The sequence below is a fragment of the Gavia stellata genome, chromosome 6, assembly GCF_030936135.1.
Source record: "Gavia stellata isolate bGavSte3 chromosome 6, bGavSte3.hap2, whole genome shotgun sequence".
NCBI lineage: Eukaryota > Metazoa > Chordata > Aves > Gaviiformes > Gaviidae > Gavia > Gavia stellata.
In genome coordinates, this window is record NC_082599.1 from 6,964,789 (window position 1) to 6,990,150 (window position 25,362).

Genomic DNA, 25,362 nt, shown 5'->3' on the forward strand with positions numbered 1-25,362 from the left:
CAGTGTTACCACAGTGCTACAAAAGGCAATACACTTAAAAGGACGCAGCAATTTGAGCTAATTCTCTCTTCCCTCTGGACGAGTTAGCAAATGATGGGTAGTAGAGGCCGCAGCTATGCCTCTGCAGGGATTTTGTTAGGGATTTTGGATAGCAGAGATGCCATTAAAACACCAAAATGTTCTATAAAAAAGGAAATACTCCAGCTAGATGCCAAAGACAATAAAATAACAATGATTTTTAACGTCGCACCAACAAGAGAAGCAATTATTTGTAATTTACTGTTTATTTTCATATACAAAAAGATAAACTTGAAATAGTTCTTTCTAGTTTTTTTCCTCCTATCTGTTGGGGTGTAGCTGCTTCACACAGGGCAAATACTACATTCATACTGGTTTATTCAGACACCCAGTGCAAAGCTGAAGCAGCAAAACTCCAACTTGGCAGATCTAATTTCAAACTTGAGACTCATTTCTAAAATACCACAGTAAAAAGGAACAAAGATCCACTGCAAATTCATGAACTATGATACAATGTTCTTTCCAAAATGTCTTCATTTCATAACTGCAATACAATGGATGTCTGCATTAGGCCATTTTATATATACATTTTATATATATATACTTTTGCAGAATATATATATAATATACATATATAAAAAATCAGCACACTTCAATCCAAAAGGGGTTACAGCAACGAGCTTAACTCTCTGTATACTTTTTTTAACAGGATACTTTAGTATAACTTTTGTTAACTCAGTAGTACAAGCTATCTCTGTTCTACATTTTTATAGCTACAAGAGTGAAATATAACCTACAACATTTACATTTCACATATCTTGGTATACAAACAGTACTTATTGAATTTGAGCCAAGGACCAAAAGACTCTTTAAAAATTATTTCACCATCTGATAGAGCTTCCTGTAATTTACACTCAGTTTATTCTGCAATCTTCTAAATCATTTACTTAATCTCATAGTTTGAGTTTAAATCCATTCAAACTGGAAATCCTGGAGAAACAGGTTACTGCAAACTCTTATGTATACTCTATATATACAAGTTAAGTAACACAGCGTAATAAGACTTAGCTATTTATCCTAAAACTGATATACACATATTTCACTACGCTAGACAAGTCTTAGGATTTTTATTTTATTTCTTTAAATAAAGCACAAATTTAGAAGTAGCTGGTAAAACTTACAATAAGATGGTTTAAAATGACAAATGGTTAGGGTGAGATTTCTTTCTGCTGGTGCCAAAACATTTTCTTGTGAGTTTTGTACTATGCTGTGTTGTTTAACTGTATGTGTCTAATGTTACATGCAGAAAGCTCTTTCCACAAGAATTGACATCAAACTGTACTTAAGTCAACTTTACAGTACAAAATTTGTCAAACTTAAGGACAAATGTGAAAATATTAACAGGTGAAAGATCAGGCTTTCAACTCTATCATGAGGATCATGCAGAATTCATAAGCAGATAGTTTGAGCAGATTGACAATGGCATTGTGCGGACTTATGGCATAGAATTGAGGTCAAGAATGTTACTTAGTTTGCAGTAACCACCTCCTTCAATTCTCATCCACCAACAGATCGACTTTTGCATCATAGTTATTCCACTGGAAGGCCAGCAGCATTGCAAAATGCCTCCTTCTGGGAGATTTTAGTACTTTTGTATATGATTTACCAAAGATAATCATAAACCATCAATAGCCATAGAAACATTAGACAGTCGAGGAAAAAAATGGGGAAAGAAAAATATCTCCTTTTCTTCCTTTAGTAACAGTAAATTAATTACTAGCCATTCATTACCAGTAATTAATTAATGAAATTAATTACTAGTAATGGTGAATTCATTACTATTTGGATTGGAAAGCTACTATTTTGTCCAAGTAAAATACAGACTGTAATGTTGCATCAGCCACATGGATACATTTTTCAAAAACAGACATTTGGGAGGGGAACACGTACAGTAAAAATGTTAATGAAAAGCATAGTCTAATTTTTTGTTTTTCCCCAGAAATTATATCCTGAACAGAATTCTCTTCAGCAAAGTACCATTAAGAAGTGACTGTGGTTGAAGGTCTGCTTTTATGAGAAGGTTCTTGAGAGAAGGTAGCTGGAAAAAGGAAAGGGCCAGACAGGGTCTAGGTCCTGCCAACACGGCTTTTGCTATCCACAAAGTTGCTCTGGTGCTAAGTCCACCTTCAGGAGCTATGAAATGCTCCAACCTCCTCCTCCTCTGTCATGGTTGGACTTTTGGTTTGGGTTGTTTTGGGGGGATTTTTTTGGTGTTTTAACAGGGGTGGCAATGCAGAGATGCCAGTGACTACTGAATTAGGATTTTAATTAACTAGGATGGTTATTGGTTAAACTTCAGTTCCTCACAACAGTGGTAAAGTTGAATAAAGTATGGCCAATGCCTTCCTTTTCACAAAAACAGAAGCTATGAAGTCTTCCCAGAACATGCTTTAGTTTTGCAATACTAACCTTACTGGAATGTTCTACACTGAGATTTTGTTTTGTTTTGTTTTTTAACAACTGGAAAGATTAAGAGGCCTCTGCTTCAAAATGGGCCCAAAAATGCAGAAGTGTTTTAATCACATCATCTGCTCCATTAAAATACTGAAATAAAAGGCTAACAAAGGAAGCACTTTTCAGAAAACACTTTCTTGATCTATATCCAGCACAATGCCATTATAGAGCTTCAAAGAAGCCCTTTTGGTTTCAATGTTGGAAAACAAAAACATTTTGCTTTTTTCCTTCAGTCCTTGGGGATCGCTTTCCATTTACATATATATATCATATATATATACACGTGTATATATGTATATGATACATATATATAAACACCCATATAGCAAGGTTCCTGTTTGTGTATGTTACGATATTGTAGTATCAAGGAGAATCCAGATAGCAACACTGTTTAACATGAGGTTTGAGGTAATTGGTTCTTGAAATACCTGGATCACAGACTGCATCCAGAAATAACAGCTGGGCAATGAAAAATGTTTTTTCAGACAGAAAAAACTAGTAAAAGAAAAAAAAAACTTACAGCAGTTGCTTTTACATGGAAAAATAAAGGCACAACAGAATAGCGTTACACTTCAGAACAGCTGGATGGACATAACACAAGTATGAGCTCTTTCTGTGGAAGTGTCCCGACAAAATGGATCACTGCTTACGTGATAGGTTACTACTTCAGTCAGGGAACCGAGCGTCACCCTAAAACTAGAGTTATAAAAAAGAAGTCCCACGTAAGTAAGGGATCAGGTGTGTTTAGAAAGTGCTCCAGGAACACATGCACGCTCATGGTCCCACTGAATTAGATGGCACATCTTCCCCTGGCTTCCACAGGGCCAGGACTTCACCAAGAACACAGATGTTGGACTCAGCAACTGCAGGAGCCTGCTCAAAGTCGTTTAAGTGCTGATTTCAAAAGGCACACTGTCAAACCAGCTCCAAGGTAGCACAATCTATTGTTTGGTTTAAAGCTTTTTTCAGTAACTCTTACCCCACTGACACTGTGTTGTCAAGGTTAAGGGAACCAAAAAGACCGGAGTGAATTTTTGGTCCGATGGGAAAAGTTAGCTTAAGTGAAAAAAATACATTTTATGGTTTTTTCTTTAATACTTTTAGAATACCTTGGATTGGTTACACAAATTTGGAATGCTCTTTTGCTAAGCAGGACTTTGGACATGACAGTGCTCCTTTCCTTTAGTGCCTCTGACCCAGACCGTAAAATCTGACGTTGGGAACACAGCACGTATCTGCATGTTCTGGTGAAGCTTGATTAGTTGTGTCACTTCAGAGAGAAGGAACTTCTTGGAATTGGTTTTATCAGGACTCTACTGGCAACAGCTCCTTACAGATCATATTGTCAATGCAGCAGACGCAGCTGCTATAAACGGATACGGCAGCAAGCAAGATCAGCCTGGCTATTTGGTCTCGGTAAATTCTTAACACCCTGACTTCACAGCTCATTGCAGCATCACGGCATATGCCAAAAGACACACTGCTCACACATGGATACTCGCATGAATACATGAAAAAACTCTTCCTGGTTAAACTGAAGATGGTCAGAGAAAAGCAATAAGCATCTTTAGCAGAAGGGATATGACATGCAAGATAGCCTAAACATATACTCAGTGCCATCCTCAAAGCATGTCCAAGTACATCCAAACTTGCTCCTCAAACTGGTTTCAGGCTAAACTTGTTCTATCCTCTAGACTTTGATGTAGTGCACACTTAATTTAAACATTATATATATATTTATTTATCTATTTGCTGTGCGTACACAGACCTTTCTCCCTTTTCCCTGCAGAAACATATTAGACATTACAAAAATAATTTGTGGTATAAAAGAATTCTCACACAATGTAGAATTTTTGTTTGTATATGTAACTAAAATATATATATATTTTTCCAAAAGTAAAAAAGTCAAAATGTCCTTATTTTCCTCTATTATATAGTCTATTTTATTTACAATGTTACCAAACAATATTCTGTATGTAAAAGTGATAATAGTTGGCGGGACACTTCCTGCTTAGCAACTTCTTAAGCGGAGTGTGGCTTGAAGAGGACTGCAACAACAGCACTGTCACAATGTTATCCACCAGCACCTTCCTCTGCAATACCAGTTTCTTCCACACTAAGTGAAGCCAGATCTTTCCCCTGCAAAACAAGGCAAGTTCTGACAGTCTGCCCAGAAAGTAGCGCGAGAGGAATAAAACGTGTGTTCTCCGGTTCCTGTGCTGCGATATTAAGGGGGATCAGGATTCCTAATGGCGAGGCCTGACCCAGCCAACCTGGAAATACCCCCCAGCAACGTTGCGCTGAGTGGACCCAAGGCTTCTGCTGCTTCTACTGAAACCAACAACTTCCAGTGGGAACAGCAGTGAGTCAGGAGACCCAAGTAAAATGCAGTGGAGTTACTGGGGGGCACTCACGGACCTTCTCTTCGAAACAAACATACACAAAGATCTCAGCATTTCCACAGGTGTAACCTTATTTAGCATAGTATAGTCTGTAAGAGAATTTCAGCTGAAGAACGAGGCAGAATAAAAAGTGGTTTTCTTTTGTCTTAAATAGAGAAAACTTTATGATCAGGACTAGCTAAAATCCTTAATCATAATGAATAAGCCTGGTGCTACTTAGTAGTCAGACTGATTTAGACCGTAGGTAGATGCAATAGTTAGATGGTTAGACTGGTTTATAGCCATCTCTTACAACACACACATATATTTCAACATGAGACACATACAATTTCCAGCATTGCTGTACTAATGCAATTTCATTAGCAAGTCACAGCTCTATTGTCTCAAAAAAAGCAATTTTAGTTCCTGCGGTATTTCCAATTTCAAAATGCGAGCTCAAAATTCCTCCACCTAGGAAACCAGCCCAGCCAGTGCAATAAATTCATAAAGGGAGTTACACCAGAGAGATGGGGAATCCTGGCTCCCAAAGTCAAGAAGAATTTTTACCCAGGATATTCAAGGTTACTATTCACCCAAGAACTGCCATACAAGAGAGGAAGGTCAACAATAAAATTCTTCAGCAAAGTTTTTGAAGAGCTACTTCCTCTAAGTCTGGATGGGAAGTGAAATTTAGTGCTTGGGAAGGAACAGAAAAGGTGTTGTACCCATCTTATTCAAGGGAGTGTTAAGAAGAAAAGAGCCGCAATCGCTTATTACAGCTACACCTATGGATGTGCCCAATTGCTGACTTGGAGAAAGCCTCTGCGGTACTGAGCAGAACAAAAGTCATCTTGGCAATGAGAGTTCAAATGCTAGATTAGCGACGAGGAAACTACTTGCTTGACAGCTCAAGTGTTGAAAGACAGAGCTTGTCTTCATTATTAAAATAAATAAATACCAGTTTAAAAGAACAGCTTTAGCTAAACTGGTAGAAATTTGTAAATACACAAAAGAAGTTCAGGATTTCCTTCTCTTCTGCAATAGCAAGACACCCATACCTACATACATTTAAAATTTGTAACTGAGCACACATGCAATTTGGAAATTCTTTTTAAAATCAGTTTCTGAATCCTGTTGACAAGATGATCTATAAGGAACCTTTACACCAGGGAAGATGTAACACTTTACAATAAACATTTGGTCAAAGTTTGCACGGTCGCACAGTTCCCCGCAGTCAGATAAGCTACATGCGAGAATTCTTGTTTATGCTTTCTCAAAAGAGAAGATTTCAGAGACTGTCTAATAGGCTACTAAAATCATATGGCACTTTCAATAAATACTTTAAAGCTTCTTAAAGAAATCAGGATAAAAAAGCAACTGCTGTAATAAGCCTGTTTTAGTCATAATACATAATGCTGAAGGAAAAAATCCAGAACAGCAAACAGATATTAACAGTTAAAAGACAGTACAGCTTTTTTCTTTCTGCAGCAATACGGACTGGTTCCCATTCCTGGGGAAATGGGAGCAAGCCCACCACGAAACAAGTATTCACTCAATCTTAACTGCTCTACGCTCCACCCCAACCCTTACATCACTTCACTTCTAAAACATAGTCACATTTTTCTACAAAACTCAGTGCAGAAATGTATTAAACACGAAAAATACTGATCCTGCAAACCTTTACGACCATGCTTAACATTAAGTGAGTGCCTAATGTCATGACACAAGAAGAGCTACCGACACGCTTAATGCTAAGCATAGGTACGTCGAAGCATCAGGCCCAAAGATGCCAACCACCACCGGGGACATCGGCTGGGTCAAAATGGTATCGTTCTGTCTGGTTTTATCAGGGTGTTCTCAACAGAAGCACATCAAGAAACAGAAACTTCCAAACCTACACATGGAAATACAGTTACATGTGTGTACATACTAATATGCAATATACATTCAGTAACTTGAAAGAATAGGTTAAGACTTTATTCAGATAGACAAATTAAGGCAATTATCTTAATGTCTCTTCAAGATAAAGGACCGTGTCCTCATTTGTGACCTCTAGGTTTTAAAGCTATATTTTTCAAGAAATATATTTCAATTTTCTTTATATTTTCTCCAATTAGTGATTTTGTTTGCTTAATAAATTATATCTGTGCAAGGGTGCACGCTGACAATTTGGCAGTGGCAAGAAGTCCAATTCGTTTATATAATACAGACTTTTTACATTTTTGTTACAGGGTGATTAGTTCAGGACTGCATTTTGGCTTAACACAAAGAAAAATTTAGACATTCTGGCCATCCAATGGACATAACTTTGTCAGTCTAGCAAGACACAGAATTCATGTTATATTCAAAGTAAAAAAAAAAAAAAAAAAGAAAGAAAAAAAAAGATGTACTGTCCTTTCACTAAAACAGACCAAAAAAAAACCACAGAATGGAAACAGCCTTCACAAATAAGAATGAATAATGCCCAGGTACCTTATATAGGCAGTTATTCTACAACTGTATACAGTTATTTACAATGGTGCTTTATAAAACAAAAAAAAAAAATGGTAGCACTTCCTAAAAGATTTTGGAACTTTTTTTCTTTTTTTTTCTTTTTTTAAAACTCCCTTGTCATAAAAGCCAACTTACATTAAAATATACTTACTACAAGACAACACAACTAACAAAATATATAATAAAACTCATACAAGTAGAAAATTCTGAGGTATTTCTGGTTTGAGGTGGTCTGTGGTCATGAAGTTTTTAATTTTTTTCAGTTTAAACCTCGGAAGCCACGTAACGTGTGTGTGTGTGTGTGTTTTGTGGTGGTTTTTTTTTTATTTTTTTTTTTTTAAACATTGCATGTTTTGCAAATTAAAAAAATATTTCAATGTTGAATCAGCAGCATTAGGAACATTCACTGACTAGAGCAAGTTTATGGCATAATAAGAGTAACGGTATTTTAGAATATGCACCACTTTAAGACAAAAGAGTTTCGTCACAGAGTAAGGAGAAAGCAGCGTCAAAGAAACCAGTCAGAGAGATGCTGCAATAATCACTGCCGCTGCTCAGCTGCCTCTGCATCCTGCAACTGGGCAGTTCATAGGCTTCTCGGATGCTACAGGAGCCGTCTGCCACCAGTTCAGGTATTTCCACCCCCCCCCAGCCCCAAATTAATAAGGAAAAAAAAAAGTTATAGAGCCAGTTTTCACACTTTTCCTCTTTCCACCATCTGCACCAGTAGCTTGGGCTGACAGATAATCAACCCCAAGGCCAAATTTCCTGAATTGACTCGCGCTTAAAGCAAGATGGAAAAATTTTCCCATCTTCCAGTATTTTACCAAAGTGCTTCTGAAAACACACTTTCCCACCTCTTCCAATTACATTGCTTAAAAGCGTCCTTCCCATTACTATCTGGAGTCAAAAAATAAAAGATAATTATAGTTCTGCTTTGTTCTTTTACCACCCAAGCCCGAGATACTGGAGGAAGAGTGAACTAGCGCCTTACTTACAACCACTGGCTCTTTAACTCAGCTTTCTCCATACGCTGCAGCAGTTAATAGTCTGCCCAGAAATGTCCTTCCCCTCCTCTAATGGTTACCTGAGAAGTAGCTCCATAGCAAATGATGCTTCCCCAAATGCTGCCAAGTCCAACGTCACTCTCCCCACCCCTATTCTACGCTCCCCCCTTCAATTCTACCATCAAGAATTAACATTCTCCGCCCAGTTACTTTTTTTTCCATGTTTCAATGACACCCGTTAGATCCGTAAAAGACACATCTGCTGTTTTTTTTGAAGCTCACTTCCAAAAAAAAAAAGAAACTGAACCCAAAACCGAAACAAAATGGGGAAAAAAATCCTTTTGAGGAAGGTGTATTCTTTATATAACAGTCTGAAGTTTCCTCCACAGTTTGCAGCATTGCGTTTTCTAAGATGGTAGGTGGTTTTCCTTTATGTCACAGATGCTCCGCTCAGAAGACAGACCGATAAAGAGAAACCCAGAAAACTGAATAAAATAAAAACAACTGAAGTGAGTTTGTTGAGGTTCTGAGGTACCTGCACCTTTTCTGCATTCATTAGTCGGCACCTGAATGCTTGCTGAAATGTCCATTTTTTAATACAGTAGAGCAATGTGCTGGTAAAATTGATCCAATCCAAAAAAATAATAATAATAATAATAACAATAATAATAAAAAGTCAAGATAAAATAGCAGCTGCATTCATGTGTTTGTTGGATTTTTGTGTTTTTGTTTTTTGTGTGGTTTTTTTTTTAAACTTTTTTCTTTTTTTTTAAATCCACTGAGTCCGGAAAGACAAAAGTGAACCAGGACTTAGATACTAGACTCTTTGGGCGGCAAGTCCACGTTGGTGACAGACGTCACGATGGAGACGAGGCAGTCCGAGGTAGTGCCATTTACGGATTTGCGGATCTGCGCAATGCGCTCCTCGACACAGCCCGCCGAGAGCCGAGCCTCCGCATCGTGGTCCCAGCACTCTTCGATGGTCACGCAGAGCTGCGCCAAGCCCTGCGGACAACAAGGGGGAGAGAGCACCTTCAGCAACAAAGTCTGCTCCAGGGACCGTCCCTGCAGTGGACAGGGAGGTCTACTTAACACAGCTTAATGCTGTAAAGAAAAGCGAAGAATATTTTCTCCACTGTATGCAAATTATCGTGAGATTAGCTTTAAAAATTACTTTAAATATGTGTTTTGGGGTTTTTTTAAGCTTCTGCTTTCTAAGGCTGTAGGGCTTGGTCACATCCAGTTTTTTCTCACAGCTCCCAAAGTACTTTTTTTAATATCAAAATACATCCCAAGATTCAGCAGTTAAAGCTTTAAAAGACAAGACATCAAGTATTACGATTCCCATGATAAAACCATGAGAGCTGGCAACACCATATCAGTACTACGAAACCGTTGCTTTGTTTGCAATCACTTCTGTAGATATCCCCAAACTAACTGAATTCAAAGCTGCTGAAAAAGCGCAGCTCTTATTTGAACCCTTGTTTGAACTGGAACACTCATCTTTGTCTATAGCCCACAGCTCTCCTTGACTTCTAGGCAATGAGTTAGTACACCTGAGACTAGCCAAAACCATGGCAGTTTGGTCAGAAAAGAGGCATTTAGCTTCTTACTGAAGCCCTGTGAGATTTCATCATCTGCTCAGTTTCCCAGTCTGAAAAAAATCACCTCTTTTATTAAAAACACAAGCCTGAAATGATCTTCCTCTGGGAAACCCACGCTGCATTTTGCTTCATTGTCTGCTTGCCTTCATGTCTAATTAATTTTTCCTCAAAAAATTGTTCAAGTCTTGCATGCTATCTAGCTTGTGAGGAACGTGTCTCTGATGGTACGGATCGTTTTCTTTTTCTTAATGAAAGGGACTTTATTTTCCATTCTTTCACCATATTCACCACATGCTCCACGTTTAGCACCGGCTGACTTTAATCAGCTAGTTTACTCCCTAAATACAAGAGACAAATGGAAAGGGGAGCATGAAGGTGTTGAGCAACCCCTCACTCCCGGCGCTGACTCTCTCTAGCACCGGGGAGCAGGTCCGTGTACCAGGGTGGACTGGTTAGCTTCTCTCTGAAGCCAGTGAGTGATGCATAACCGCATCTCTCATTCCTGTCACACATGAAAACATTTTCCACCGTTAACCAGGAGGGACGTACGGGGTGTTTCAGCCAGTGGTCCTTGAACACAGGGCGCATCTTCTTGTGAACCACCACTTCTTGCAGGTCCTCAAGGGATGGGTGCTGACCTATTTCTTCTTCGAAAGGCAGCATGTATTCATCCACTGGACCTAAGGTGCACATGGAGAACCAGGTTAGTACAGAAATGTCCTCCGCAGAGCCACATCCTCCCCATGCATGAGTGAGCTGCGGCTCCAGAGCAACCTCAACCCACCACAGCAAAACCTGAAGTTCACATGTCATTGCAGACAAATGTGATTTACATTCCTCCTGCACAATGGACTTTGCTGTCCCCGCTGCTTGTCTGGCCACGCATTTTCCACCTCGTCGAGCTATGAATCTGAACCCTCAGCCGGGCCTCCCAATCCCACTGCTCTCCTTGAGGAGGCTTGACGGGTAGTCCATGATTTATTTTAACAGAAAGAGCGAATCAGCCCGTCCTCCTCACATTTTAGCATAGCAATTCAACACACAATAACCCAGAGGAAGGTTTCAGCATGAGTGTAATTTCATTTTAGGCACTGACTAGCAAGGTCAAGCGTATACAACACTTACAATTTCTTGTTTTGTGGTCTGGCTTGTTCATAGATTTGAGTTAGCCCTGACATGCTGGAGCCAGATGCGCTTGTCCCAAGTACAAGCTCCTAAGCGCAAAACGATTTCTGAACGCTTTAGTTATGCCAGTTATGGCTGTGAACTGCCCTGGGCCACGAGAATGAGACAACTGTTATTACAAGTATCAGTGCAGGCGCCGGACGGTAGCAATAACTTCTGCTTATTGAAACGTCATTTGGCTTTTGGCAATGCGTAGAGGCTCTCTCACAAACGGCAGCCCAGCTTAACTGATGGGCTTTCTCAGGGTGCTCCGCGGCATCACTTATGGTTTCTTGGTAGCGAAGAGTGACCTCTTTCAAGAGTGGAGATATTTCAAGAGGGCCTTTCCAGACTAAAATAAAAGAGCTGACCACTTTAGCTGGTCATGAACTGTAACACCAACAGCATGATATTTAGGCACTCTAAAAAAAAAAGAATTCTCTAAAACAGCTTATCATTATTATTGTTGATGCGATGCCAGTTACTCAACTAAACTGAAACTCTCGTTATAATGGATGGCACAATAACAGTCACAACCTTCCCTTCCTCTTCCTCCAATAGGAATCAAGGCTATGAAGAGCTGCACTGGCAACCTCCAAGCCAAATCTGTTGTTTCCACAACATCACTTCTGAGCTAGAAGTGCAGATGAGGTTCAGCATAACTCCCCATCATCCCAAAGGAAGCTTTCCCCCTGATTTAATGGTGCTGTGTGTGGCACCTGGAGTATCTTAGCCAGCTGCTGCCTGAGAAGAGTTGGAAGGAGATCACAAACGTGACAGGCAAAAATCCAAATGAATGTTTGGGGGGCCTCAACAGAGAAGGCTTACTCCTACGTGAGTGATCTGGGTACTACTGCTTCACCCCACTGTGCTCCTACCTCCCTGCTCCTCCGGCATTTTACCTGGTTAGATAGTAAATTTTTGAAGAGAAGACCTTCTCTTACCACACACCTATGCAGACATCCTAGTTATAATCAAGCTCCTCCGTCCTACTGTAATACTAACAAAAACATTTGAAGTCCAGGTGAGGTACTGTTAATTTATGAACGCGATATTCAGTCCAGAGCACCCATATCTATACAAGAAGAAAGAAGTTGGAGCAAGCAGCCTTGGAGCTACTAGAACGAAATGATTGCTTCCCTGACCAGGGGCAAGGTCCTGTGAGGGTGTCACCAGAGGGCAGATGTGCTATTTGGACAGAAAAGATGCCCCGTTTTGCAGCATCATTTTAGGATAAAAAACCTGAGAAAGGAGAAACTATGAAAGTTCATTCTTTTGGATCATTCAGGAGAAAGCGAGATCCTCCAAAGTTGTAGATGGAACAACAAACTCAGCCCACTACTGAGAGAGGGCTTGATCAGCAAAAGTCAAAGAATAATACCTAATGACTTATGATGGCAGGGAAATGGGCTTGCTGACCCAAGAAGATCCTTCCAGCCCTGTGTTCCTGCTCTTTCACGGAGGTGCTTCACTTCTGCGCTTTCCATTTAGGCTATCACACTGCCCTGCAGAAGCGAGGTGTGACAGCCAAGCCAGAGCTGAGCACGGCTCTTCTCCGGAGCTCAAAGCCTGCCTTGGTCACAGGCAGGAATGCAGAGTGCCATGCAAAGCAGCACAGAGCAGGCTCAGGACTAAAGGACACCCATCACTGATGGAGGAATCACCTACGCCTTCTCCCTCCGAGTTCTCAGCCAATTTGCAATGTAACCGGTGTAGTTAAGAGCACTTTGAGACTTGAACACTACAAAGTTTATTATCTACAGAGAATGTCAGCTTATGTTAAAAAACAAGCAAGTGAAAAACAGGTTAGCTGCTTAATAAAAATACGCCATTGATTATTATTTTTTTAAACAAAGCCAGGCCCATTCTCTGGACCACTAAACCACGCTGAAACAGAGCCCTCCCCAGGGAAGAGATGATCTTTATTCTTACCATCAACTGCTCTGCATCTGGAGACTAGCTCCCACAACACCAGTCCCATTGCATACATGTCTATTCTCAGGAAGGCGTCTCGTTGGAAGTTGATTGCTCCCTCTAACACTTCGGGAGCCATATACCTCCTTGTTCCCACCTACAGAGGAAAAACACAACTCAAGTTACATTCCAGTGGGGCCCATCAGCCTCCACTGGTGGGAGATGAATGACAGCTGGTTTCACTAGCCTTAAGGCTACTTCTGCTGAAGTTGCACCTCATTCGAAAAACAAGCAAAAGGGGGCTGTTTTTTCGGACACCCATTCTCATTAAGATCACTCCAGTCTAGGCAAGCTACCTGAAGGAAAAAGCCAAAGCGCACGGCTATATGTGTGATATTCATTCAGCATACGCTACAGGTCTAATTTAAATGCTGCGCGGCACAGTGAGTACGGATGAAATCCTGCCTTCTCTGCGTGCCACTGCATCTTGCTCCATCAGCACATGCTGCATGAGAAAACGCTGTTTTTGGAGACGCCCAAAACACCATGAGGTCAAGTCAGACTTGGTTATCATAGTCGTTGAAAGTTCAACGACTTGCACTAAAAGAAGAATTTAAATACTTATATATAAAAAAAAGAGAAAAGTAAAATTGATATATCCTGAAATGGTAGGCATAGGTGTTGTTTTGACAGCCCTGGATAAAACAAGTCTCCTGTATCCACAGGAGTAGTAAAGCGTGAACCCTGCAAAGTCTACCCTGCCCTGGCTTGCTGCGATTTGTTCGGAAAAAAGGTCCTCTTGCTTTGAGGGGATTCAGTCTTCATCATAGGGCTTCTCTTGTTGTGTTTAGACCAATCAGAGCCACACCGAGCTCCTCCTGTGGTTGTGGTTATATCCATGGCAGAATCATAATGTAGGACAGTGGAGAGCAGAGCAAGGGAAAAAACCCACCTTTTTAACATGGGAATTGAAATGCCTTTAATATTTTCCTTTAGGAAATTCTCATCTGTTCTTGCTGTTACCTGAGGCAGTGGGGACAGGGGGAAGCCAGGATGTGAAAAGATGTGGAAAATACTGGAAAAGCCCCAAAAAAGAGGGCAAAAATGAGGAAAGCTGGGGTGCGGGGCTAACCCAGAAAAGTGTTCACTCCTTCTGAGATAAAGGTAAAAAGGGAGCCTGCATTGGAGACAGGCATTCGAAAAACCCCGGAGGTACATGGAGGGGACGCTGGCTTTGCTGTGCCCCGTCACAAGAGCAGAACAAGGGGCCGCTCGCCGCAGCGCAAAGGCAGAAAATTAAGAACCCATAAAAATGTAGTAAATTGTTTACACAGTGCACAGCCAGCTCGCAAGATCTGTCGTTGCTAAAGGTCACCCAAGTAGCCAGCCTGACTGAATTCTTAAAAATAAATGAATAATTTTAGGAGTATTAATATTTAACAGCAAGACAATAAAGAGTCAGCAAGTCCCGTGTTTGAAGGAAGAAGCCGTCTGCCCCCGGGGCCGGGGGGACTCCACCTGCACAGCGGTCGGGAGGGTCTGAGCACTCTCCCTGCTCACCCAGATCAAAGCAGCTCCTGGAATTTATGTCTGAGCACAAGCTTTTATGGAAAATACATACCTCAAAGAGAATTAAATGCATCTACACAAAGTAACCCCCACTCCCAAGGAGCTATGGCAAGCCCAACTTTTTAAAATGTTATTGTTAAAGATAATGATTACCTGTCCATGAGTGTCCCCTGGAGGTTTTCCAGGTTCAAACCGTACAGCTAGTCCAAAATCGGCTAGCACTGCCGTCAAGTCATTCTTCAGCAAGACATTTTTACTCTTGAAGTCCCTACGGACAAGCCAAGAAGCAAGTTTGGAAAGGGTTTATTACGGCACGTGTCTAAATCACATTGCAACACGTTGTAAGTCTATAGGCTCAGCAGACCCCAGTAAATCAGCTCCTTCCTTCCCCAGCTGCCCGGCACGGCCAGCGCTGGCAAATTCAGCTGCTCGCTGCAGCCCATGCCCCTAAAACACAACCAAGCAGTCCCGTGCTGCCCAGCACAGCGTCAGCTGAAGTCTACAGTGAATTAACCTCAAAATAAAAGCAAGGAGTGATATGAAGGGGGTGTTTTAATTAGACAGGCACTATAAGGCACCATTTCTTGCTCTGAGCACCAGCTGTGGACTCCCACCTCTTGGCACTTCTTCCATTTCTCACTCCCAACAACAAATGCAAGACAGGTTAAGGAGGTGAATTTACTCTTTATCCTAGTAAGGATGTTTGCTCCTATCTATAAAATTAGATCTTTCTGGAAATTAGCAGATGCTGGTGGGACTCTCTTCACCCTGACTACACACTTCAACAGACTTTTGCCATAGTCATCTATTACACTTATGTTTTAATTGCTGAACTGATCTTCCCTGGAGAATTTGGAGGGTTGGAAAGCAAGCAAAGGAGGGGGTGAGCCCACACTCAGATGAGCTGTCGGGATGGGACTGGGCAGCTGACGGGCAGGCGTAAGCATTTGCAGTAGAGATGGTGGGTCTGTGCTTGAAGGTGGCTTTAAGGGGACACTTGTGTCAGTCCTGTGCTGCAGCAGGATTGTTTCAGGGCAGCTCAGGTAAATCTGCAGGGGCTGGAAAGGCGGGGGGGAGGAGAATCAAGATGCCTAACCAGTCAAGCCCTGTTCCCTGGGCTTCCCGCATTTTCATCTGAAAAGGAACGTTTGGCGATGTAATTAAATTACAGACCTTAGACAGCAGATGGCAATTGTCCTGTATGCTCAGCATTATAATTTCCCTATCATCAATTCACTTGGTGACCCTGCTGATTGCAGGACATTGCAGGCCTGCACAAAATAATTAATGAGGGCAGATACAATTGTTCCACGCTAGAGAGACCTGTCAAAATTCTTTGGGAAGAGAGAAACTGCTGGACCATAGAGAAGGGCTGCTCACTGTGGCCTCGGATGCCAGAACACCAGCTCAAAGCACCGTGAGCAAAAATCATCCTGTACCACCCAGCCCCTGATTCTGAGCTTAAAAAATCAGAAGAAAGGATTTTTCCTTTCTAAGATAAGGACAGCATGATGGGCATTTCTGGCTTAAGGATTAATATGGGAGAAGTGGGTGTGAAGTTGGAGAGCATCAAACAGCCAGGGAACCCCAGCAGAAACCAAATTCCATCACATCAAGGGGACACAAGGTGTTTCTAGGGACACAGTACAGTTCTGCAGAGCCTGCAAAACATTTGTACCCCTCCGTTACACAGAAAAACACCATGTACCTAATACCTTGTCATCTTAGAGACTGACCGCTTCCATGCTATAGCAGTTTCCCCACAGGCTTAGAAAACAGCCATCATCTAATGACACAGATAAACTCCTTTGCTCTGTCAGCATTAGGGGATTATGCCCTCCAGGATGGTATGGATTGTGCACGAGATTTTTGCAATACAGTGGCTCAACGAGGACCACACAGAAATTATTAAAGAGCCTGACTGAATGATACGTTTCCAAAGTGAAGCAAAATGTAAACCAGTATTATTGTATGGGCATTTGCTGCTGCTGTTCACCCGCACTGCCCTTTGGGCATGCAACAGTTAACTACTACATCCTGATGCGTGATGCAGAGATTGCCCTTTGTGCTTCCTTTTTTTCCCTATTTCCATACATTTCCCCATTTTTCCATGCTTTCCTTCCTTCCACAAACCACCTTGAACTGGCAAGCGTGAACTGCAATGCAAACATATCCAAGACAGGGAGAAAGACCTGATCCAAGCCTTGTCAAGTAGAATTCCCACTAACACTGTATGCATTGGACCACCCCGAAATGGTTCCTGATAAAGGAAAGCGTCTTGAAAAGAATCAAATATCCTTCTCCATGTAATGCTTCAAACTAGGGAATAAGATGGCAAGCGGACTATGAACGACGGGTATGTTAACTCAATTCAGACACCGGAGATTTTATTTTCAGCTTCCACGTGGGGGCACTTTCGCACCAATAAGCGATACCATAACCTTAATCCTTGTAGTGCCGGGGGCCAGCAAGGAATTAGCTGAACCCATGCCCCACATTGACTCAGGGAGTCCCACCTGGCAACCCCAGCATCTTCACACGCATTGTGTGAAGCCATTCAAAAATACCCCCTCCCCTGATTTAAAATCTATTTGGAGTTTTCTTTTAAAACAAAAATGAAACTAAAAGGAGTGGGGTAATCCAAGGGAAATCCCCTGTGTCCTGAAATCCCTCTTCCCTAGGTATGTTCTAAGTTCACACAAATGGTGCATTCTCCATCTTTTATCATTTGCTAAATAGATGGGGACACTAATGAGCACGATCTGTTGCTTTAAAGCCTTTCTATAGCCTTTCTCTGTTCCCCACCCTCAGGAATTTTCATGTATAAACCACTGCCTTTATTCCACAGGGACAAATGTCAGGGACACAGGGGTCAGCTCCAGGAGCAGCACAAAGGCAGCTGCAGGCTCTTTCGACAGCCCCCAGCTCTCAGAAACCTTCAGGTTTGGGGAGGGGGGTTGTTTTGGGGGCAGGGACACCCTTGGAAAAACCGGGATTATCTTGCCATACATGAAGACAGCCCCGCTAGATCGGGTGCAAATTGCTGCAGCTGGACAAATTGCTGCAGCTGGACGTGGGGTTTAAGTCCCTCCTAGATGAAATCCGGTGGGTGGCGGGGGAGTACGGACGTGGATTACTGCGTGTAGCCCACGTAAATCCCTTCTGGAAAACTTCCCCCTCCTGCTGTGCCACTAGCAAACTGCTCAGTAGCGATGCTTTAGTCCAGGGCAAACAATGTGGGACTGCAGAGAAGGGCTAAAACAAGGATCGGTTGCAATGAGCATGGTTTAACCCACTGCTTTCTGGATTCCCACTGTCCCCATGGTGCTGCCACCCAGGTGGGCTGAAGCGTGTGCCAAGAGGTCTCAGAGGCACCGTGGTGCCTGCTCTGGTGTCTCTCATAAGCAGCCTGGCACGATTTGGGCACTATAAAACTACAGTGAAAAATAGATAGCAGCCATTTTCTGCATTTCTACAGTTTCTCCATTTCTTACCTAATGATCAAAAGCTCTGTGGGAAGACAGGCAGTGGAGTTATCAGTCTAAAACACTTAGGGAAAAACAGGGTCCAAATCTTGGTACGGCCATAGAAATACACAGATTATAATATGATTTATCAAGCACAATCCTTTCTAAGAGCAGTTCTGCAGAAACCAGATTTCCCTTCCCACCACATGTCAAGAGAAGAGTTGATGAAAGAGGGAAGCACTTACCCTTCAGACATTTGCCATAACCCACTACCAACCATACCGACTGTTTCACGGACAAGATGCTTACTTGCTCTTCACCATTTCATATGTGGTTGAAAAAAATTCTTGTCTTAGCATAGGATTTGTTGGGTTAAAAGGTGCTTACTTCCTAAAAGCACAATCTCCTCCTCCATTCAATGGCATCATTTCAAAGAGGTTGCAAACATTTGAACACAGCACTTGAATGGTATCAACGAAAGAGGCCGTACCTGTGTGCTATAGCAGGTTTGTGTCCTTCACCTTTGCACCAAGGGACATCTTCATGAAGGTAGGACAAGCCACGGGCCATTGTTTCTGCAACATGGCAGAGCTCATTCCAGCTGATAATATTGCCCTTCAGGTAATCCGTCAAAGAGCCCTACGAAACAGGACATTATATGTTCTTAATCGCATACCCTGCTACGTGACAGATGTGCCAACTCATCAGCTTAGGAAATGGTTTTAATGAGTGCTTGAGAAATTTGAACCTTGATTTAACAGGGGGGAAAAAATCACTAGTGAAAGCAAAAAAGAAGAAATAAAACCCAGAAACGTTCATGAGTCCTCAGCCCTTGACAGCACAGAAAGTATCTGGATGTCTCAACGGACTCTCCTAATCAGCCAGGGAAGGGGAGGGAGGTAAGGAAGGGACAAAATTGTCTCAAAACAGCAATTCATCTAATCTAAGAAAGGGGAAAGCATTCCATGCAAGAAGATGATGCATTGTATCAGCTGGTTGTGGCAATGATTGACTCAGTAGACCTTGGATTAAACAGAGGGATAACGCTGCTGGCTCAACCCCGGATTTGTGAGTGTTTGTTTTATTTTAAGTGTTAGTCATGTTTGATAACTAAAGCAATCCATGAAACGGAAGGTATGCCCCGAGCTTCAAAAGCAAACACAGAGCCCATCTGCAAGGGGCGAGTTGGGACTGCGACGGTCTGCGACCCCCGGCTCCCATGTGCTCATCTACGCACGTTAAGAGATGGTGACCACCACACACGTGAGCTGTGGCCTTCTGTGCCTCTCTCTCTCCCCAAGTCCCACCTTTATTAATCCTACTTTTGTGTAGGAAAGCCTTGAAAGCTAAAGGAAGGGCCTTTGAAAGAGGGGAGCAGGAGCACTTCTCTGCTATCACTGAGCCATGGCTCACCAGGGACAAACTGGATAGATTACAGGGGAGCTTCTGGGAAAGTATTAGATACCAAATCCTGCTGCATCACAACCAGCCACCTCTCTGCCTTCCCAAAATGTACGTGCAATGATACGTTACCTTGTCGTGGAAAGCTGTGATCAGCCAGAGCTCTGTCTCTAGGTTTGTCCCTCTCTTCTCTGCTGCGATAAATTGCAAAAGGTTTTCATGCTTCATGCCAGGAGTATTGAAAATCTCCCTCTCACTCTGCCAAGATTGCTTATCCTACAGCAGGGAGAAATGAACCATCAAAGATCACGCTTCCCTTTAAAGCAAACAGCTCCTTCAGCTCAGTCAGAGCTGCTCACAGTCCTTAATATCATCCTCTGGCGTTCGGATGTGATGTATCCCTTCAAAATGAGGCTGTTTTCCTAAAGGGTAGATGCTGGAGAAAGACTGGAAGTTGCTGTTCTCAGTCTCCCTCCTCCAAAATTATCCTCAGCTATTCCTAAAGCACATGTGTGAGGAGGGGGGAGGAATACAACTCAACCTGAGAAGTAAGATTTGTCAAGATTTCCTAAGGATGCTTGCAAGAATAAAGCCTGTTCATACAGCACCCAGATCTGCATTGTAGCTGTAATTGTTACGATTGCAAAATCTAATCTAGGCTCTATTGAATATTTACTAGTAGGTCACAGCTGGCTTGGACAGAAGATGTGCAAATCTCCTTTAGCAACGCTATGACAACAAACACAGGGCGAAAAATTAACGAAGAAGGAGATAGCGAAGGAGCACAAAGATGTTTCAGTCATCCTTCTTTCATTTGACTTTTGATTGCTTTTCTCTTTCCATCTGCAATTCCTAGAGAGTCAAGTCAGGAGTGTTCAAAGGTTTCCTAGAGCAGAAGACGTGAGCTGACAGAAACGCTGCAGTGCAATTAGCTTTCACAGCGCTGGAGCTGTGCCTCTGTAAGCTGTAAACCGTTTGCTGGGTTCAGGTCCGGGTTTGCAATCTACTCAGGCAGGACACACAAAGCTGGGGCTTTGGTCCTTTGTGTGCACTTTGGGCATCGCAGCTGCACATTGCCTTGCTGGACTTTAACAACATGGACATTTGCAGCGAAGTAAAAATACCCTGTAGATTTCAAAATGTGCTTGTTTTTGCCCTTCTTGCAACACCTACTACTACAGGAAGCATTTGGTAATGAGATAACACAGAGAAAAGTGTAGGAAGGGAGGGTCCTTGAACTTTTTCCCCCAGGAGAAGAGTCCAAATGCATCTTTGTTATTGTCTTAAAAACACCCCCACAGGCACTTAGAGCATCTCAGCACCCGTGAGGAAGCGCGGTGAGTGAGAACCTAATGCAATGCCCTTCTCACCTGAATAGGGAAGATTTTCACTGCTACGTAGTCATTCATCAGCTGAGCCTTCCACACGCAGCCAAAGCGTCCCCTCGCCTTGATCTCCAAGAGCTGCAGAGGCTTTAGGCCAACCAGGGGAGAAGGGGGTGGCGGGCCGGGGTCCTGCGTGAGAGAAAAACATTGTCACCAGCTGAAGCTGGACTCTGAAACAAAGGGAGGGGAGGAATGGAGAGATTGCCTATAGGGAAAGAGGCACAATGAAGTGACATTTTATTTAATATAAATTATTTAGATGCACTGTTTTCAGCAAGAGCACCCCAAAATTCCCTATCTTGCTTTGTAGGGTATTTGTATAGAACACATACAACAATCTACGCCACCAAGTGACACTTTGTGTGTCAAACTACTGCCTGCCATCCTCTGGCAAAAGCTGAATTCTGCTGTGTTTCCAAAGCAAGAGCTATTTTGGGCTCTAAAACACCGATAACCTCAAGGCTACCTCCTGCCAAAAGTAGGAACTTTTTGATCTTTGTGACCCAACAACGAACTACACCTAAAACTTCCCATTGCTTTGCACTTCATTAGGCATGTTTCACATAACCCTAGCCATGGGCAGTAAACAGGTCTGTCAGCATCATAAAGATCGTATCTGTTTAAACTCTGCATTTGTCCAGAACAACGCAACCCCGCAGGACGCGTGGGGTTGGAGCTCTGTCCTATCTGCTTTCAGATGGGAAAGGTTCACAGTATGGGCTGTAAGAGGCAGAGGAGGGAGGGAGCGGTAGCTGCTTGGCCCTTCAGAGGAAAACAGAAGGCTCAGAAACAGCAGAACCAGCAAGGACCAGTTCCCGATGGCTTTGGGCCACGAGGATGACCTCCTGCATGCATTCTCTGATGGCTCATAAAAACTGAGCTTCAACAGGGAAAGCATCTTCCCTCGTTCCATAAAGCTGGTAGGAACTTTATCATCTCTCTGATCTCTGCTCCTCTGCAAAATGGGCTGAAAATCAGGCAACAGGTTTGAGAGTTTGGGGGGAAGGGCAGCCACCAAGCAGGACTGTGTAACTCCATCCCTTAGGAATCTCAGACATAGTGATAACCCTGTCTAAACCCATCAGCATCACAGGGGATGCTAACATCACCACGGAGGCCAACGGTACCACCAACTTCAAAAAGACAGAGAAGAAAAGTTAGGCCACCTAAAAAGAGTGAAGCAAAAGCGGATGTGAACACATACTGAGCAGCCTCCGTGCCTTTTGTAAGGTCCAAATAAAGGGGAGTGACTCCCTCACCTCATTAATGTCGACGTGCCCGTAGGGAGGCTTGCGGTGACGGTACATCCAGAAGGCCAAGAGGATGGCCATGGAGAGGACAGCGATGGGGAGCAGCGAGTACACTAGGATGTTGAGCAGGGAGGGTGTTGGTGGCGGTGGCTCGTATATGACTGCGAGAAAAGAGCAGGGTAAACAAGGGAAAGGACCCTTCGAGCATGCAACAGCACTGTCAGCTACGCGTCCAGATGCAACCAAACCCCATACTTCCTTCTACTCCAAAGCTGACAATGCTTAGTGGCATGTCCCGTCACATCCAACAGTATTCATAAGGCTCCGCGGTTTACTCTTTTCCATATGGCTATTAGTAATGGAGTTACAATGGTCCAAACCACACTTTGCAACCCGAGCATCCATCTGACCTTTATTTAAGATGGATATTTCTTGCTGGGACACGTAAAAGCAGAACATTTCCTCCTCTTAACCCTTCCAAATGTATTAAGCGAGCACAAAATCCCTTGCAGCGTTGCTTTGCCTTTTACAGTGATTGACAAGATGTCAGTTTTTAGTAAAATGCTGCCGGAGCCACAATCAAATGCACTATTCCCACAGTAGTTCGTGTTCCAAATTACATCAGTGCAGTTGAGACACAAACAATGGGAATACTAAATGGAGCCATGTTGCTATGTTGGAGACAGGGAAGGAAAAAATAGCAAGACTTGCCAAATTAAACAAAAAACTGTGAGAGAAAGAATATTTGCTACTAGGTTGCTACGGGGACATTAATAACAGGAGATAATAAAACCCATGTAAACAATTAAAAACCTAGCGGGAAAGCCCAGGAAAATCCGATAATGGTCTACTGGAACATCCCAGTAAATGCAGGTAGTTGATAGCAAAAGAAACCATCCTAAGGTGAAGATCCACCTGCTTTAATAATTTTTATTGAATGATACATTAACAAGCCTACAGCTAAAAGAATCGTCATTTTTTATTAGCCTCTTGAAGAAGGACCTGCTGTTACTTTTCTTCCTTGAAGTATATCCACAAACTCTGTAAGCTGACACACGTACCCATTCCCTTTCAATCCCCAGACCAAGAAAAGACCAATCAAATGCAAAAATCCTTGATGCCCAAGATATTTGGAGACCTACGAAAATTAATGAAGAAGGTGTCAAATACCTTCTAAGATTTTGAGTTGATCCATACTGTATAAATCACACTGCCCTCTTCCTCTTGTGTGGGATTTTGTTTTGTAAAAGCCCACTGTGAACGTCCACCATAAAGAAAATCTAATCCTTACTGATGGTATACGAGGTGTTGGTACAACACGCTTTACCCACAGAGTGAAACAACATTAAAAAACTATTCTTGAATCCCAGCAGAAGGATTCTGGACTTTGTAACCAAAATGGTACTTTGTGTCCTGTCGGATTTATTTTTTTGCTCAACATCCAACAACTCAAAGTCATCACAAACTGGGTCTAGAGGAAGAGACCCCAACCTCCTGTTCACCCAGTCACTCACCTTCTGGGCCGGTGACTTCAGGCAAATGGGTAAACTTCTCATTGCAATAGTTGCCCTCGCAGCAGCAGAAAAACACTTGAGGGTTTTCTTCTGTGGCTATGCACTCCTGCCTGCGTCAGGGAGGGACAGACATGGCAATGAAGGGAAGAGAAAAAACAATGCCAGCCAACTCCTGCCTCTTGCCTTTGGGAGCCGACCTGCCCCAAATCATCTTCTCCACGCACCTTCTCCTGCTGCCACGCTGCACAGATCGGCAGTCTCCACTTACAGAAAACAACTTGGCACTCAAATACCCCAGTGGATAGCAAAGACCCTTGAAAAGACCGTAAAGGAAACAAATGCTTCCATATGTACTGAAGGCATTAGGTGGCGAGTAATAAATAACAGCCGCCGCCGCTAACTGAATGAGAAGCAGAAAAACGATGGAGAGATGCCTCGTTCCCTGAACAGCGTCCTTCCCGCAGCCCGTATGTATGCTGTCAGGAGAGAGTAGTATTTGATCATGCAATTAAAGATTATGCCATAAAGCACATATGACGAGGGCTGAGCTAAGACTGCTTTCACAGCCTTGAGTGTCACTAACTCTACGCACTAGAAGGGCACCAGACACCAGCAGCAACAACAGTCCTGCTGCAGGCAGGTTTGGCTGCAGGTTTGGGGTTTAGTAGTTTTTTTTAAATTTAATTTTCAAGTGCCGTCTCCTTCTCCTTTAAAAAACTTATTCCTGCACAAAAGCCTTTAAGAAAATCAGGTTGCAGCTCTCATTTTTCATATTTGCCTCTTATCCAGGTAGCGCTACAGCCTTCTCAGCACTGAGGTTTCCTTCCACCCTGTGCAAGGCATTTGGGGACTGCCATGGATCAGACCGATTCCACTTCCACTTATCCTCCCTCTCCGACAGATCAATGCCAAAAGAGACGTGCAGTGATTTTTGCAGTGCTCTAGCAGTCATTTCTTTCGGTTTCTTAAATGCCTGCTTCCCTTCCCTGCCACCTTTTGCTACGTTACCCTCTGCTTTTAGCTATTAGGGCTGCAGAGCTGCTCTCCGCAGAGAACTGTATCAAACTATTTCCTGAAGGCCAGCTAAATTATATGCATAACTTCCTTCCTTTGACCACTCGGCGGAAGTAGCAAAACAATCATATGTGTTTGACATTATTACTCATTTATGAACCCACGCCAAGCCTCCCTTTCCGTGGTATCACTGACATACTGCCACGAGAAGAACGGAAAGGGCTCTCTTCAATGATAATGCAGGGTAGTTTTCAGTGCTTTATTCCTTTTGGGGAAAAAAAGAAAGTGGCTTTAGCTGAAATGTCTCCGGCAAGGTCTCAGCTGGGAAGCACTTGGTTTGTTTTTCAGGCTTTTATTTTTTAAACTTCAAAGAAAAAAAGCAGCTATTTGACTTATTCAAATGAACAAAGATATTTCAACAAGTTAAGCAATGTTTCCAGATGCTTTTTCATGAAATCAGATAACAAGCGGTTTGGATTTAACAGCATCGGTATTGGAGTCTTCAATAGAAAACACATCCTTTGCTAAACCTGTTGGTTAAGAAATCAAGCTAATGAGCGAAAACAGCCTGCTCCACATCTGCAATTCATTATCCCTGTCTTTGAGTTGGTGTGCACTCAGGGCAGCCATCCAGGTACATATGACATGTTATACTTAGCAAATATTA

At 42.6% G+C, this 25,362-nt stretch overlaps 1 protein-coding gene across 1 annotated transcript in view; it reads right to left on the reverse strand.

Annotated features, from left to right (window-relative positions):
• Positions 1-9,223: 9,223 nt before the first annotated feature.
• ACVR2B (activin A receptor type 2B) overlaps positions 9,224-25,362 on the reverse strand; it is a 96,706-nt gene continuing 80,567 nt past the window's right edge. The window contains exons 3-11 of the mRNA XM_059818937.1: positions 23,682-23,791; positions 22,177-22,328; positions 20,903-21,046; positions 19,665-19,808; positions 18,622-18,770; positions 14,818-14,932; positions 13,114-13,252; positions 10,567-10,697; positions 9,224-9,418 (exon numbers count right to left, since the gene is read on the reverse strand). Of these exons, the coding sequence (XP_059674920.1) occupies positions 9,224-9,418; positions 10,567-10,697; positions 13,114-13,252; positions 14,818-14,932; positions 18,622-18,770; positions 19,665-19,808; positions 20,903-21,046; positions 22,177-22,328; positions 23,682-23,791 (1,279 nt within the window). The remainder of the gene's footprint in view (positions 9,419-10,566; positions 10,698-13,113; positions 13,253-14,817; positions 14,933-18,621; positions 18,771-19,664; positions 19,809-20,902; positions 21,047-22,176; positions 22,329-23,681; positions 23,792-25,362) is intronic.